This window comes from Cystoisospora suis (genome assembly GCF_002600585.1).
Source record: "Cystoisospora suis strain Wien I chromosome Unknown contig_1098, whole genome shotgun sequence".
NCBI lineage: Eukaryota > Apicomplexa > Conoidasida > Eucoccidiorida > Sarcocystidae > Cystoisospora > Cystoisospora suis.
In genome coordinates, this window is record NW_027153899.1 from 453 (window position 1) to 14,235 (window position 13,783).

A 13,783-nucleotide genomic window follows, 5' to 3' on the forward strand; every position below is an offset into this window, starting at 1 on the left:
TCTTTCTCTCTTTCTCTCTTTCCGAAGATTTGTATTTTCCGCACAACCTTTAGGACTTCCTTTACATGTTCTCTGAGGAAAGAAGAGAAAAAGAAGACATGAAAGGAAAAGACGATGAAGTAGGCAGGCGACTCTACACGCCGACAGAAGAAAGAGGGGAGGGAGAAGATAGAACACGGGAACAGAAAGAAAGAAAGAAGGAAAGTCTACCAAGTGTTACCTCTTATGACTCAGAAGAGAGAAAAACAAGAAGCGCTTGAAGGAGAGACTGACAAGAATCTTAACAGGACGCAAAGAAAAGAAGCTCTTTCTCTTCTTTCCTCCTACACCTCATTCATCTTCAATCTCTGTATCTCTCTCTATATATATTGCTATGGATTTATACACACGTGTATTTGTCTGCAAGAGTGGGAAGAGAGGATAGGAAAAGAAGAAAAGAATCCATGAGGAATGAGCCAATGAAAGACTTCTGTATGTATCCTCTTGAAACGCTTCTCAATTCTTCACTCTTCATCTGTACATACACCTCAACAACAATCAACAGCTTCATTGATGCTCTTGCCCTGTACGTCTTCTTATTCCTTGACACGAGATGGACTTTGTTCACTATCTCTAACGACTGTCTGTATTCGGTAAAGTCACAATCTGCATGCATGCATGCATGCCGTTGTAAAGGAACACTTTTGTCTCTTGTTTTTTTCGGGTGTATATACAGCTATAGGGTTCAATGTGGAGACTGTACGTCACCGAAACATCGAATTTCAAGTCTGGGATTTAGGAGGTCAAACATCCATCAGGTAAATAAGACCTTTCTTCTTCTTCTTCCTCTTTTCTTTCAGGAGATTCTTCATCTCCCTAAGGAAATGAAAAGTGTTCTCTCAAGTCAGTGATACCTTGTTCTGAATAAAACTCACTATTCCATTCTGCGTCTTTCTCTCTTCTTCCGGTTTTCGTTGATATGCACTCCATACATATACGTATGTATCTATATAGGTATATATATGAAGATATGTACGTGTGATAGAGGCTAGGTAAAGAGTATATGGGGCATGCGTATACCGCCTATGCTGTCTGTCGACATGTGTCTATCTAGGTATCTTGTCGTTCTTCTCCTACGTTCACGCGTATAGATGCATGTAGTGTAAGCACGTGTGTATATACAGACATATGCATATTACGTCTCATATCTACATATGTATACATACATATGTATATATATATGTATATGTGTAATATGTGTATATACATAGATATGTATCTATAGATGTATGTATAGACATATATCTCTCTTCCGTAGGAGTGACGAGCTGTTTGAGGGTCGAAAGGTACGGCGGACTAGGATATAGATGAAAAGGAATCTTTGTTTGATTGTATCTTCGTGGCGTAGATCTTTTTCAAGTTTCCCTTCCTTTCTTGCTCCTGGTGAGTTTCTATTCTTATACACCTGCTGTACGTACACCCGACATACACAGAGGTTCTTACGGCAGATTGTCTACCGCAGTCTCTTCAAAGCAATGCACTGTCCCTCGATCTACGAGGCAGATTTCTCTTATTGATTCTTCTTATATATTCATGCGCCTTCATCTATCCTAGAGCTCTTGAGAGAACAACATCTCGTGAAGAAGGAGAAAAGAGGTTGAGAGGAACTGTCAACAGATTTCTACGTGTGATCGATCAAAGCATATGTCTATCTCCTCTCTTTCTTCTTTCCTTCCTGTCTCTCCCCCTCTTTTTCTTTCTCGTGTCTTTTTTCCTTTCTTTCTCGCTCTTCTCCTTATCTATCTATCTATCTATCTTTAATCTATCTATCTTTAATCTATCTATCTATCTATCTATCTATCTTTAATCTATCTATCTATCTTTAATCTATCTATCTATCTTTAATCTATCTATCCCTAATCTATCTATCTATCTATCCCTAATCTATCTATCTATCTATCCCTAATCTATCTATCTATCTTTAATCTATCTATCTATCTATCTTTAATCTATCTATCTATCTGCTGTGTTTCTTTGTGTGTATGATAGGCCGTATTGGAGATGTTACTTTCCTAATACGAATGCGATCGTTTACGTAGTGGATAGTTCAGATCCTGACCGCTTAAATGACGCCAGACAGGAACTTCTTCTTGTCCTTCAGGTAAATAAACCCTAACCCTAAAGATAGAAAGACATAACAAACAAATACACCACAAAAAGCCACCTCAATCCATCCGAAATCTCCCTCTTTCTCTTCTCCTTTTCCTCGTCGTCCTCGTTTTCTTCCTCTTTCTTTCTTTCTTTTTATGGATTTCTGATATGCTTCACGTGTCTATCTCTATGTCTCCCCTATCTCTATCTCTCTCTGTTCATTTCTTAGTTCCGCATCGACACACAGTCACCGCGTGGAAGTATAGCCTTCTCCGTAGATTTCCCTAGAGATAGATACATAGGCAGATAGGCTAAGGACAGCTTGATAGACTACAGACAGATAGATAGAGAGATTCGTAAACTCTGGAGAGAGAGGTAGATAGACTTCGATAGATTGGAGATAGAGAGATAGATAGGTAGATGAGACAGAGTTAGATAAGTACGTAGATAGATAGATGAACTCAGGTAGTACAGATGGAGCTGGTGGACCCGAGGAGAATAGGAGAAGAATAAGGACTTGCGACATCTCATTCCTCTCTCTAGCCTATCTATCCATCTTCAATCTATCTATCTATTCTTAATCTATCTATCTTCAATCTATCTTTAATCTATCTATCTTCAATCTATCTTTAATCTACCTGTCTATTCTTTTTGTGTGTTTCATTAGGAGGAAGACTTGAAGGGCGTAGCTCTTGCTGTCTTGGCGAATAAACGAGACGTGCCTCATTCGCTTACAGAAGGAGAAGTACGGACATCTTTCTCTTTGTCTTCGCATCTTTTTCTTTACGTTCTTCGTTCTCTTCATCTTCCTCCTTCTTTTCATCTTTACCGCTATCTTCATCTTCATCCCTCGTGGAAGATCTCCTTCGGTATTTTAAACGACGTGTCAAGATGAAGAGGTGACTTCATGTATATATAGATAGAGATGTAGATATATAGATATAACTATATGCAGATGTATGTTTGTTTTCTTTCTCTCTCTCTCTCTCATGTATATGAAGCATTTTAAGGCGAGATGGTAAAGAAGATCTCAAGACAGTTTTCATAGCTTTCTCTTTCTCTTTCTTCATCTTCATCCTCTTCATCTTCGTCTTCTGTTCCTTCTTTTTCTTTTCCTTCTTTTTCTTCTTTTCCTTCTTCTTCTCTTTGTAGGTTTCTTCAGCTTTGGGTCTTCCTGCATTGCGCGATCGTCCCTGGTCGATTTGGCGAACCTCCGCCTTGAAGGGGGAAGGACTCCAAGAAGCCATGGACTGGTAATTACACAAATCATACACAAAGAGGAAGAAAGAATTGAAAGGAGAAAGGGAAAGAACTTAAGACGACGAAAGAGAGACAGAAGAAACAGAAAGGAGAAACATAAAGAAGAAACGAGACGGAGAAACTGAAGAAGACGAAGAAAGATAAACAAAGAAGAAGAAATGGAAAGGACAAACAGGAAGAAGGAAGAAGAATCAGAAAGAAGAAAGATGGACAAAGAAGAAGAGGAACAAACGAGAGGGAGAAAAGAAGAAGAGGTAGATGACAGGAGGAGAGAAGAGAAAGAGAAGAAGGAGAAAGAGATGGGGGGTAGTTGCATGTCGATTCTTGTTATGCTATCTTCCGTAGAAATCGATTGTCTAGTTTTGACTTTATTCTTTCTTTCTCTGTTTCTCTCTCCTTCTCTCTTTAACTTTTTTGTGCCATCTCTCTCTCTCTTCTCCTCTTTATAGAATCCATGCCTACCCCGGTGCTTTCTACAAGCCTTGTCGTTATTTGCATTGAAGTTCTACCCATTGTCTTCCTCCCACTCTCCCTATACATATATATATTTTAAAGTCATATATATATCTGTAGATAAGTGTATCGGTATCTTTATTCATAGGTACATCTATGAATACATTCAGATCTAGATCTAGAGAGATGGTAGATCAAAGATAGGTTGAAGAGATATACCTCCTCTATATTCGGTCACCCCCATCCGTCGAGATACATCCGCATATACTACATGCTTTCATACGATCTCGAATCTTAAACATATAGAGATACGTGTACATATAGATAGGGAGATATAGATGTAGAGGAGGGATGGTGTATGTATCTCGTCTTTTTGTTTTCCTTAGTCTTTCCGTTGTGAAGGGAGATGTCTGAATTCCGTACTTGAGTCTTCTTTAAGTCCTCCGAGGTAAGCAAACTCTTATAGATAAGATCTACCTATACACATGCATATACACCGAGTGTACATCCATATATATATATATATATATGCCGGATGTATCACCGTATGTAGCTCTACCCAGTCAGTCAGTCAGTCAATCTATATATATATATATCTATATATCATTCGGATGTGACTAAGTTTTCTTTTTCTTCTTTCTTTTTTCTTTTTTTTCTTTTGCTTCATATAGGCTGGCGGATGTCCTGGAAGAGAGCTAACGACCAAACACTACCTCTCTCTCTCTCTTCTTCCTTTTCTTTTATCTGTCCCTCTCTACCCCCCACGATACTCTTTTTCCTTTCTTCCTTTCGTTTTCTTTCTCTTTCTGATCTTCCCGGGTGCTGCTGTTGGAGCAGTAGTAGAAGTAGAAGTCGCCGTCGTCCTCTTTCGCCTCGTCTCTCATTCGCCCCTTGTTTCTTCTTCCTTCGTTCACTCTTCATCTGATATGAGGAAAAGTACCAAGAAGACCTTCTCATCTCTTTCTTTTGCATGCGTTTCACCTTCTTCTTCTTTTGCTTTTTCAATGCCTGGAGAAAGGAATGAATGAATGAGGGAAGAAGAAAAGGAGGCTGCTATTCTCGTTATCTGGGGTGTTGTATCAACTGAGAAAGAGAAACAAATCGCAACATCCCTTCCTAGGAGAAAGAGAGAAAGAAAGACATTCTTTCCTGTCTAAGAAGAAGAAGATGACGGATGAAGATTTGTAGACTTGTTTCGAAAGAAACATTTTCTCTGCAGAGAGAGAGAAACAGAGAGAGAGAGACAGGCACTTTCTCTCTCTCTCTGTCTATTTACGTCCTCTCGATGTCTATATGCAATTTCCATCTGGATCTACACATTCATCTTGATCTATCTTCAATGGATCTTTGATCTCTCTACCTATCTATCTATCTATCTATCTTTCTAATTCTGTAAGCAACTATCTCTCTATGTATGTCCACTTACTATGAATAGAGTCTCTCATTTCAACACACTCGAGTCATGTGATGGAATGCATTTGAAGGCAAGAAACATGTAAAATTGCGCTTGGTTTTCTTTCTTCTTCTTCTTCTTCTCCTTCTTCTTCTTCTCCTTCTCCTTCTTCTTCTTCTCCTTCTTCTTCTTCTCCTTCTTCTTCTTCTTCTTCTTCTAGGAGTGGTAGTAGGACTACAGGATCAAGTGGAAGAGGGGAGAGACCAATAGAGAGACAGACAGAGAGACAGAGAGAGTCTGGATGTCTGAAGACTTATCTTGGTCGTAAATAGCCAGGAAGAAATGAAGCTAATCAAACAGAGACTTCTATATACCAATAGAGAGACTGCTGTGATGCATATAGAGATGTAGACATAGAAAGACAGCGACCAAAGAAGACAGATAAATAGAGAGATGAAAGATAGATTACAAGGAGATGACAGATAGATAGACTAAGGGTAGATAGTGAGACGTAAACATGGATAGAATCGAATATAGAGATAGAGAGAGGTAGATAGATGGGAGATAGATAGATGGGAGATAGATAGATGGATAGATAGATCGATGAAAGATAGATACATAGATTAAATGTAGACAAACAGATAGCTGGAAGCATGAAAAAGGGGAGAAGCTGCGACCTTCTCGAATGCCAAAACTACTTGGAGGGAAGCATGAAGACAAGCAAAGAGATAGAGTGTATGTACACCCGACAGTGTTAAAGACAAGAAAAAAAGACTTAACAAGATTCTACAATACAAGAGAAAGAGAGAGGTAGTGCATACTTAAGCACGGGAAGAAGATAGGGAGCGAGGCATCGATCATTTCTGGGAATTGTCTACTTCTCATGTCTCCTCTCAGACATCCGCTTAACGGATGAGAACCTGATACTACAGAGGGATTTCAACTTTTCTCCAAAGCTAGCCTTCTTTCTTGCTGGTTTGCTCTATTGCTTTCTTACTTTCTGGTTCTTTCCTCTTCTTTGGTTCGTCATTTCTTCGATGTCTCCTTCTTTCTCCTTCTGCTTGCTATGACAAGGGAAGTAGCCGCAGAGAAAGGGGTAGATAGATAGATAGATAGACTAAAGCTAGATAGATAGGTAGATTGAAGATAGACAGGTCGATGAAAGATAGATCCATAGCTTAGAAGTAGATAGATAGATAGAGATCAACAGATGTGGTTTCTGCCATCTTTTCCACCCCCCTAGTAGTGTGTCGTTAACTTGCTCGAGGAGGAATGAATGCTGGACTAGTACTATTACTACTATTGCCCCCACTCCTACTAGATGTACTAGTACTAGTATTACTACTATTACTATTACTTCTATTACTCGTACTCGTCGTTGATAGATTGAGTGAGATGAGGCTTTTGACGTCGAAAATGAAGGAAGGAGTGATCGACGGGGGTGGGTGAGAATCGTAGGAAAACTAAGGGGGAAACTTCTCTGTGTTTCTTGTCTCAGCATGTAGATCTATGAACCCCCAAGTCAGTAGAGAATTAGACGACTACCTCTCTTCATACCCCGAGTCGTCTTCTCCATGCAACTCTCTCTCCCTCTCTCTTGTACCTATAGATAGCTTCTTTTCGCGTTACAGTCTTCCTTCCTTTCTCTGGTTTTCCTTTGTTCTCTCTCTCTTCCACTGAAAAGTCAAGGAGAGGATTGAATTCTCTTTACTTCTGTTTGTTTAGCAACTGAAGCTCTCGGTATCTCTCACGAAGAAAGAGGCACCTGTGTGCCATGCGCCGTATCTATCTACGTAGAGCGGGGTTTCTAGTTGTCACGATGTCTCTCTTGAATCATCGACAGACACTCTACAGCTTGTCTCCTCTACTTATGAAAGACTTCTCCGATCAAGCACAGCGGCTTCGAGGGAAGAAAGTAAAAGAACCGTTGAAGCAAAGCTTGACTTGACGAGGTGATGAATGGACAGAGAACTTGAAAACATAGAGAGAAGGAGATAGCTAGCTAGATAGATTAAACATAGATAGAGATAGATTAAAGATAGAGATAAGAGAGAGAGAGGTTATTGTCGTTGTTGCTGTTGCGAGATCCCTAAATGTTGATGAGTGAGGGGTGGGATTACTGCAGGGGTTCTAAGGGAATTCAATTCTAGTAGAGCGGAGAGGGAGCTTCTAACTAACTACACTGCAAGGTACACAAAGCAATCGGATCAGTGAGTCTCCGTCATGTGCAATCGTCTTTGAAAGGAAAAAAGAAAGACAGAAAAGAATCGTTTATTCTCTCTCTATCTCTAGCCAAGGAGAACAGACTTGCAAGAAGACAATCCGAGCTTCTAGGATGGATGGAATGCTCTCACTGACAAATCGAGAAGCAAAGAAAAGAGAAGAAAAGGAACGAAAACAGGAGTAGAGACAGCTGGAGAAAAAGAGGGAGTGAAATGAACAAAGAAAGAAAGAAAGATGTATGATTCCTATTGACTATCATCATTGAAAAGGCTGTGGCTGTGTATGTACACCTGAAGAAGAAGAAGAAGACCAATGAGGAGATGGGTCATTCCATGTCAAACAATCGAAGAGACATCTATCGTTCTGATTCTCTTCTTTTCTCCTCTCTTCTTCTTCTTCTTCCTCTTCTTCATCGTCAGGTAGAGAGCTTTTGACGCGTCTCTTCTCTAACGATAGACAAGATGCTGTAGAGCTTGTCTCTTCGCTATGCTTTTCTTCTTCTGTATGGTGGTCCATCTTCATATGATTCGATGAGGCGAACGAAACTAAAGAACAAGGAGGAGGCGCCTCTTCCTTCTCTCCGCTTGTTAACGTCCCTGCTACCTTCGTATCGTTCTTCTTCCTCTTCTTCTGCAAACTCTTCTTCTCTTCTTCTTCTTCTGAACAAGAATAGATACTATCATCTTCTTCTCTTTTCTTCTTCTCCTCCTCCTTATCTCCATCATCTTTCTTGCGTCTGTCTTCCCTTCCTTCCATTCGTTCTTTCTTTGTCTCACCTCTATTCTCCCTCACCCCTTGGCTTTCTATTCTCTTGTTCTTCTTCTTCCATGTGTCCTCTCCCTCTTCTTCTTCTTCCTCTTCTCTCCCCCCCTGGTCCTTCTTTCTTCTCTTCTTTAGATTTGAAGTCATCTCTTCTACTCCTATCTCTCTCTTCTTATTGTTGAGTCTCTCTTCTTCTTCTTCTTCTTTGCTCTCGTTCTTCTCTCCTATAGCGTTACACTGGATTGAAAGAGACGAAGAAGGAGAAATCTTCGATGTCTCATATCTATCACGACTCTCTTCTTCTTCTTCTTTCTGTTGACAAGAGACACGGAAAGAAAGAGACCTTGAGAAAGAAGAAGACGCCTCCGCCGCACATTCTTCGTCGTTTCCATCCACATCTGCTTCTTGTTCTTCTTCTTCTCTTTCCTTTTCTTTCTCTGCTCTTCTTTCTTCTCGCGTTGTAAATCCGAGTCTCCCGAGTTTCTCTATGCGAGCGAAGGTTCGGGCCCTATCCCACTCTCCGTCGACTTCCGCTAATGTCCGTTGTCGTCTGTATGTACACCCGGATTGGGGGTCTCTCACAGTCTCTGTCTGATTTGAGAGGATCCAAAACTTCACTAGGTCTAGCTTTAGAGGATACATCGAGCTCTCCATGAAACACGCTGGTCTGGAGAGAAGAAACACAGAAAGATCGAAAGAAAAGAAAGAAAGTGAAGACGAAAGAAAACAAGAAGAAAGAGAAAGAAGGAAATAAAAAGAGATAGAGAGACAGAGGTCGTCCAGAAGAAGAAGAAAAGAGGAGACAAAAGGATAGAGAAGAGTGAAGAGATTTCTTCTCAAAACTTCTTGTGTGACTGACGGGATGAGAGACTGCTGTGAATGTCTCCCCCCTGTGTGTCGTTCTGGGCTTAAGGAGAAATCTATAGTGAGAAAGAAAAAGACAAATTTCCACCCAAACTATAGCAATATGGACATATAGAGAGATCAGTCTAAATAGGACATACACACGTACAACAAGATACATGCAAACAGTACTGGCATACTTCATACATACATATAGATACATATACATATACATTTCCACAACCTATTCATACATATATGCTTATACATACACCCTACACGACACGCCCGCTCTCTCGATAACTCTACACGTATGCGTACACATAACTATCTATCTTTAATTTATCTATCTATCTATCTTTAATCTATCCATCCATCCTAAATCTATCTATCTATCTATAATCTATCTTTGATCTATCTCTTTAGATGTGAACGTGACGTGGGACGCACTGCATGGTGGGTCGATCACCGAGAAAGGCCAGGAAGAAGAAGAAGAAAGAGGAACAACTCCACGATCCCAAGTCCTCTTTCTCTCTTTCTCTTGTTCTTCCCCCTCTCCTTTTTCTTCTTCTTCTTGCGATGCTTCTTACCTGAAGATGGCTCGTTCGGCAGGAGATAGGTACTTGAAGGACGGGCCGAGATTTAGCCTAGCAGATGCTCCATTATAGACCGAGACAGCGGGGTGGAATTCTATCGAGTTGAGACGCGAGAAACAACGAGGAAAGAGAACTCCATTCACAGAGAAAGAAACGAAAGAGCCTTCGTATTTCACCGGGATAGGAAGGGTCGCGTCATTTGTCACATCGCATAGAAGACCTGAGAGAGACGAGACAAGAAGAACACATACAACAGGAGCATACAGAGACAGAGAGAGGAGGGGAAGGATGAAGGAAAGGTCATAGAGAGAAAGAGGAGAGAAGAGAAAGGCGAGAACATAGACAGAAGAGGAGGAAAGAGAATGAAGAAAGAAGAGACAGATGGATGAGAAAGGAAAGATGAAGTGAAGGTGGAGATAAAAGGATCAACAGGGAGAGCAAGACAAAGGAAAGATAAGATAGAAAGAGAGAAAGGAAGAGAAAGAGAAGGAGAGAAAGACACGGTGGCCTCTCTCGCGTATATGTTTTGCTTCTCTGACCTTGATCGATAAGAAACGTGTAGAGAAGCACGAGACACACCGTCTTCGCTCCTCTTTCTTTCTTTTGGAGATGTGCAGAATTCAGATAAGCAGACACCTTAGCTAAGCAACTTAGATGAATGAATGAAGAGAGAAGAAGAAGAGGAAAAGAAAGGAAAGAAAAGAGGAGAAAAGAAAACAGACATGCTTTATCACTATGAAACAAGAGTAAAGGAACATGAAGGAGAATGGGGTGAAGAAGAGGAGGACTGTCACGAGATATATGTGTGAGAGACTAGGCTAGCACACTTGTCTATCTCCTTTCTCCTTTTTTCTTCTTTTCTTTTTCGTCTTTTTCTTCTCCTTCTCTTCACTCCAAGAATACCTAGAGATACCCCTCATCAATCCCTATACATGCTGCTGTATATCTCTATCTATATCGATATCTACACACGTCTGTGTATGTATCTTGTCAATCGATCTAGATGTCTACCTGAACGTATAGAAATCTCTATCTATCTATCTATAAATCTCTATGTACACACGCAAGAAGAGGCTTCCGTGTATCAGAATAGATATGGAGATCTGAAGAGCTCTTTTTCATAGGAGGTGTCCTCTCAACAAGACAGGAGAGAAGGCGAAAGAAACAACAAGAGGCAGAAAGAAAGAGAGACAGAGGAGACAAAGAATAGAGAGAGAGGAAAGGGAAAGAAAGAAAGATCGAAGAGAGAAAGAGCGTCGTCTCAGCTAATGTCTCTTACCTTGTTGAAGGAACGTCCATAGCTGGGCTAAGCCTCTCGGGTCGTCTAATACAGCGTAAGGTTCGTCTCCAGGCAGATGAATATAACAGCCTACTACATCTCCTTCTTTTAATCCTTCGAAGGCTGGATACGAGATAATCTCTCCCTCTTCTTCTTCTCTTTCTCTTTTCTTCTTCTCTTCATCCTCTCTCTCTTTTTCATCTTCTCTATTCCGAGCAGTACCTTCAAGAAGCGACGAGACATGTCGAGGTCCTATCTCCGGGAGCTTGAAACCTCTTCGTAATCTTCTTCTCTTCCCTTTCGATACAACAAACAGAGGATATCTTCTTCCTCTCTTCAAGCAAGGAGAAGAAGAGAAGGAAATCTCTTCCTCTTCTTCTTCTTCTATAGCCCAAGGTAATGCCTCACCCTTACGATGATCTTTTCTCCACCCTTCTTCTTCGTCGTTTCTTTCTTCTCTTCGAAGAGAGACAGAAGAACGAAGAGAAGAAGAAGAGGGTTCTTCTATTCTCTTCGTCTCCTCCGTGTTTCTCCTGCGCATCTCCAACTCGCTACATCGAGGACACGAGAAGAGAAAGATATCTCCCTCGCCCATACGGCCCGCGTCCCTGTCTCTCTCTCGCCTTCTCTCTTTCCGCTGATTCTCTTCATTCACGCTACCAGCTTTATCAGAAATCTCGCCTCTCTCTCTCAACAATCCTTCATAATTGCTCTTCTCTTTAGCCGATAAAGAAGAGGAAGAAGAGAAGAGAGAGGAAGAAGAGGAAGAACCAGGATCTTCTCTTTCAGACAAAGATGAGGAAGACAGATGAGATACCAGAGGAGACGGAGAAGCAGATAAAGAAGGATACACATAAGAAGAAGAGACCTGTCTTGAATAATGTTGCTCCTTTCTAACTTGGTAGTCGACTTGTAGACAATCTCCTTTTCGTCTGTCGTCTTCTTTTCTATCCTTTCGCGTTCCATACGAAGAGATAGAATAGCCATAGCAATTCGTTCCGATAGGAGAGAATAGATTAGCAAGTCTGGAGCCCCAGCCTATACGTACACACGGTGCTCTGCTGCATGCACCTGACCTCTCTCCCTCCCCAGTCTCACTGTCGTTACACTCGAAGAACAAACTCTCCGGATAAAAAGAAGACGAAGAAGAGCAAGACGCACCCCAGCTGAGGAACTCCTGAAGAAAACGAAGAAGAAGAAAGAGAAGGACAAGAAACGACTCTCTAGAGAAGACTAGCAAAAAAGAAGAAGTAGAAGAAGACCACGGTGAGAACAGACAAGAGAGAGGTGAGGAAGAGAGATAGACGGAAAGAGAGAGAAAGAGAGAGAGAGAGAAAGAAGGAAAAAGCGAAAGAAAGAAAGATAGATGAACGCTCTTCATGAATGTATGTGTGTGTACTTATATGCATAATTACCATTCTGTATGATGGTGAAGTTTCAGGAACCAGTAGAATCTTCTTCATCTACACAGGGGTGTACATACACTTCAAGGACATCACTATGTATCTCTACATATATGCTTACATTTATATGGTTATCCGTATTCTTTCTTCTTCTTCTTCTATTGTCCGTCAAAAGCTCAGGGAAGTTCGAGACAAACAGCATCCTATCCATCTTGTCTCCTCTGTACATACACTAACTCTCTCTCTCTCGGTGTCCATACACTAGGACTTCGTATCCATACAGACAGAAAAAAGGTAAAGAAGCGGAACTTCCTGCTTGAGCCACCTCTGTAAGGTCATTGTCTTTCTCTCTTTCTTCCTCTTGTCCTTTTCTCCTTTGCGCCTAGCTCTCCACTCCAGAGACACCCGAGACGTTTTCTTCTTCTTCTTCTTCTTCTCTGACTTACCGGGTCTTCTCTACTGTCCTCTCTCCCTCTATTAAAGCCGTAGAAACTTGGATCATAAGAAACGTTGTCCATCCAGTAGAAAGTCCCCTCGTCAGGAGCATGCTGTCGAGACAAGACGAGAGGGCGAGAGCTAGATAGACGCGATGATGCCTCACTATCTTGGTATACGCTTTCGAGTCTAGCCGTTTCTTGTTCGTCCATGGATCGATATTCCCCTCCCTCTGTCTTCAGCCGTTTTCTTCGATTTCTCTCTCCTTCTCCTTCTTCCTCTTGTTCATCTTCTCCTTCTCTTGTACCTGTCGAGGAAGAGATGTGAGTGTTATATGAAGACGTTGCATGGGCTTGCTCCCTCTCTTTCATAGATGGCGGATGTATGTGAGAATGAGAGATGAATCTATCCTGCTTTTCTGACTGAGAAAGAGACTCGTTAGAGTGACTAGGAGACAGATGAAAGAGGCAACCACAGCCTTCACACTTTGCTAACTTTCCTCTCTCTTCTCCTTCTTCTTTTCTTTCTTCTCTTCCCTCCTTCTCACTAATACCTCGAGGCTCTGCATCCGCACTCGTGTGGCTAGCTACAAGTACAGAAGAAGAAGAGGAAGAGAGAGAAGAAGATGGAGACAGTGAGGAAGAAGAGAGAGAAGAAGAGCCACAAGAAGAAGAAGAGCTAGAAGAAGAAGAAGTTGATGAGGAGGAGGAAGAACAAGGGTTTCCTCCTCCTCCTACAGTGACTTCGAAGTACCAGGATCCGTAACTACAGCAGCACCGAGCTAGAGAGGTACCCCACTCCTTCTTTGCTCCTTAGAAACAAAACAGAAAGAAAGAAAGATGAAAAGAAGAAAAAGAAGAATTAACAAGGCCTTACACAAGTAGAAGTCAAGATAGAAGAGACAAAGGAATCTCTTCTTCCTCTTGAGTGAGCTGAATGCATAGTCCTCTCTAACTCTCGGGAACAACGCCAGCCTCTGTCTCTCTTTAATCTATCTATAATCTAT

The 13,783-nt window shown here is 41.3% G+C and overlaps 2 protein-coding genes across 2 annotated transcripts; one reads left to right on the plus strand and one right to left on the minus strand.

The window, feature by feature from the left end:
- The first annotated feature begins 31 nt into the window (after window positions 1-31).
- CSUI_002653 (uncharacterized protein) lies at window positions 32-7,040 on the plus strand. Its single transcript, XM_068062853.1, has 6 exons — window positions 32-119; window positions 716-797; window positions 2,029-2,140; window positions 2,798-2,875; window positions 3,283-3,383; window positions 4,515-7,040. Exon 6 carries the CDS (start codon window positions 4,523-4,525, stop codon window positions 4,766-4,768), a length of 246 nt encoding a protein of 81 aa, XP_067925170.1. The 5' UTR covers window positions 32-119; window positions 716-797; window positions 2,029-2,140; window positions 2,798-2,875; window positions 3,283-3,383; window positions 4,515-4,522; the 3' UTR covers window positions 4,769-7,040.
- Window positions 7,041-7,400: 360 nt separating this feature from the next.
- On the minus strand, window positions 7,401-13,589 carry CSUI_002654 (spry domain-containing related; the record flags this gene model as incomplete). The annotated part of the gene is made up of 4 exons (XM_068062854.1): window positions 7,401-8,888; window positions 9,655-9,880; window positions 10,940-12,116; window positions 12,789-13,589. Coding segments are annotated over 4 exons (3,375 nt in total), but the record flags the coding sequence as incomplete, so codon positions are not given.
- Window positions 13,590-13,783: the final 194 nt, after the last annotated feature.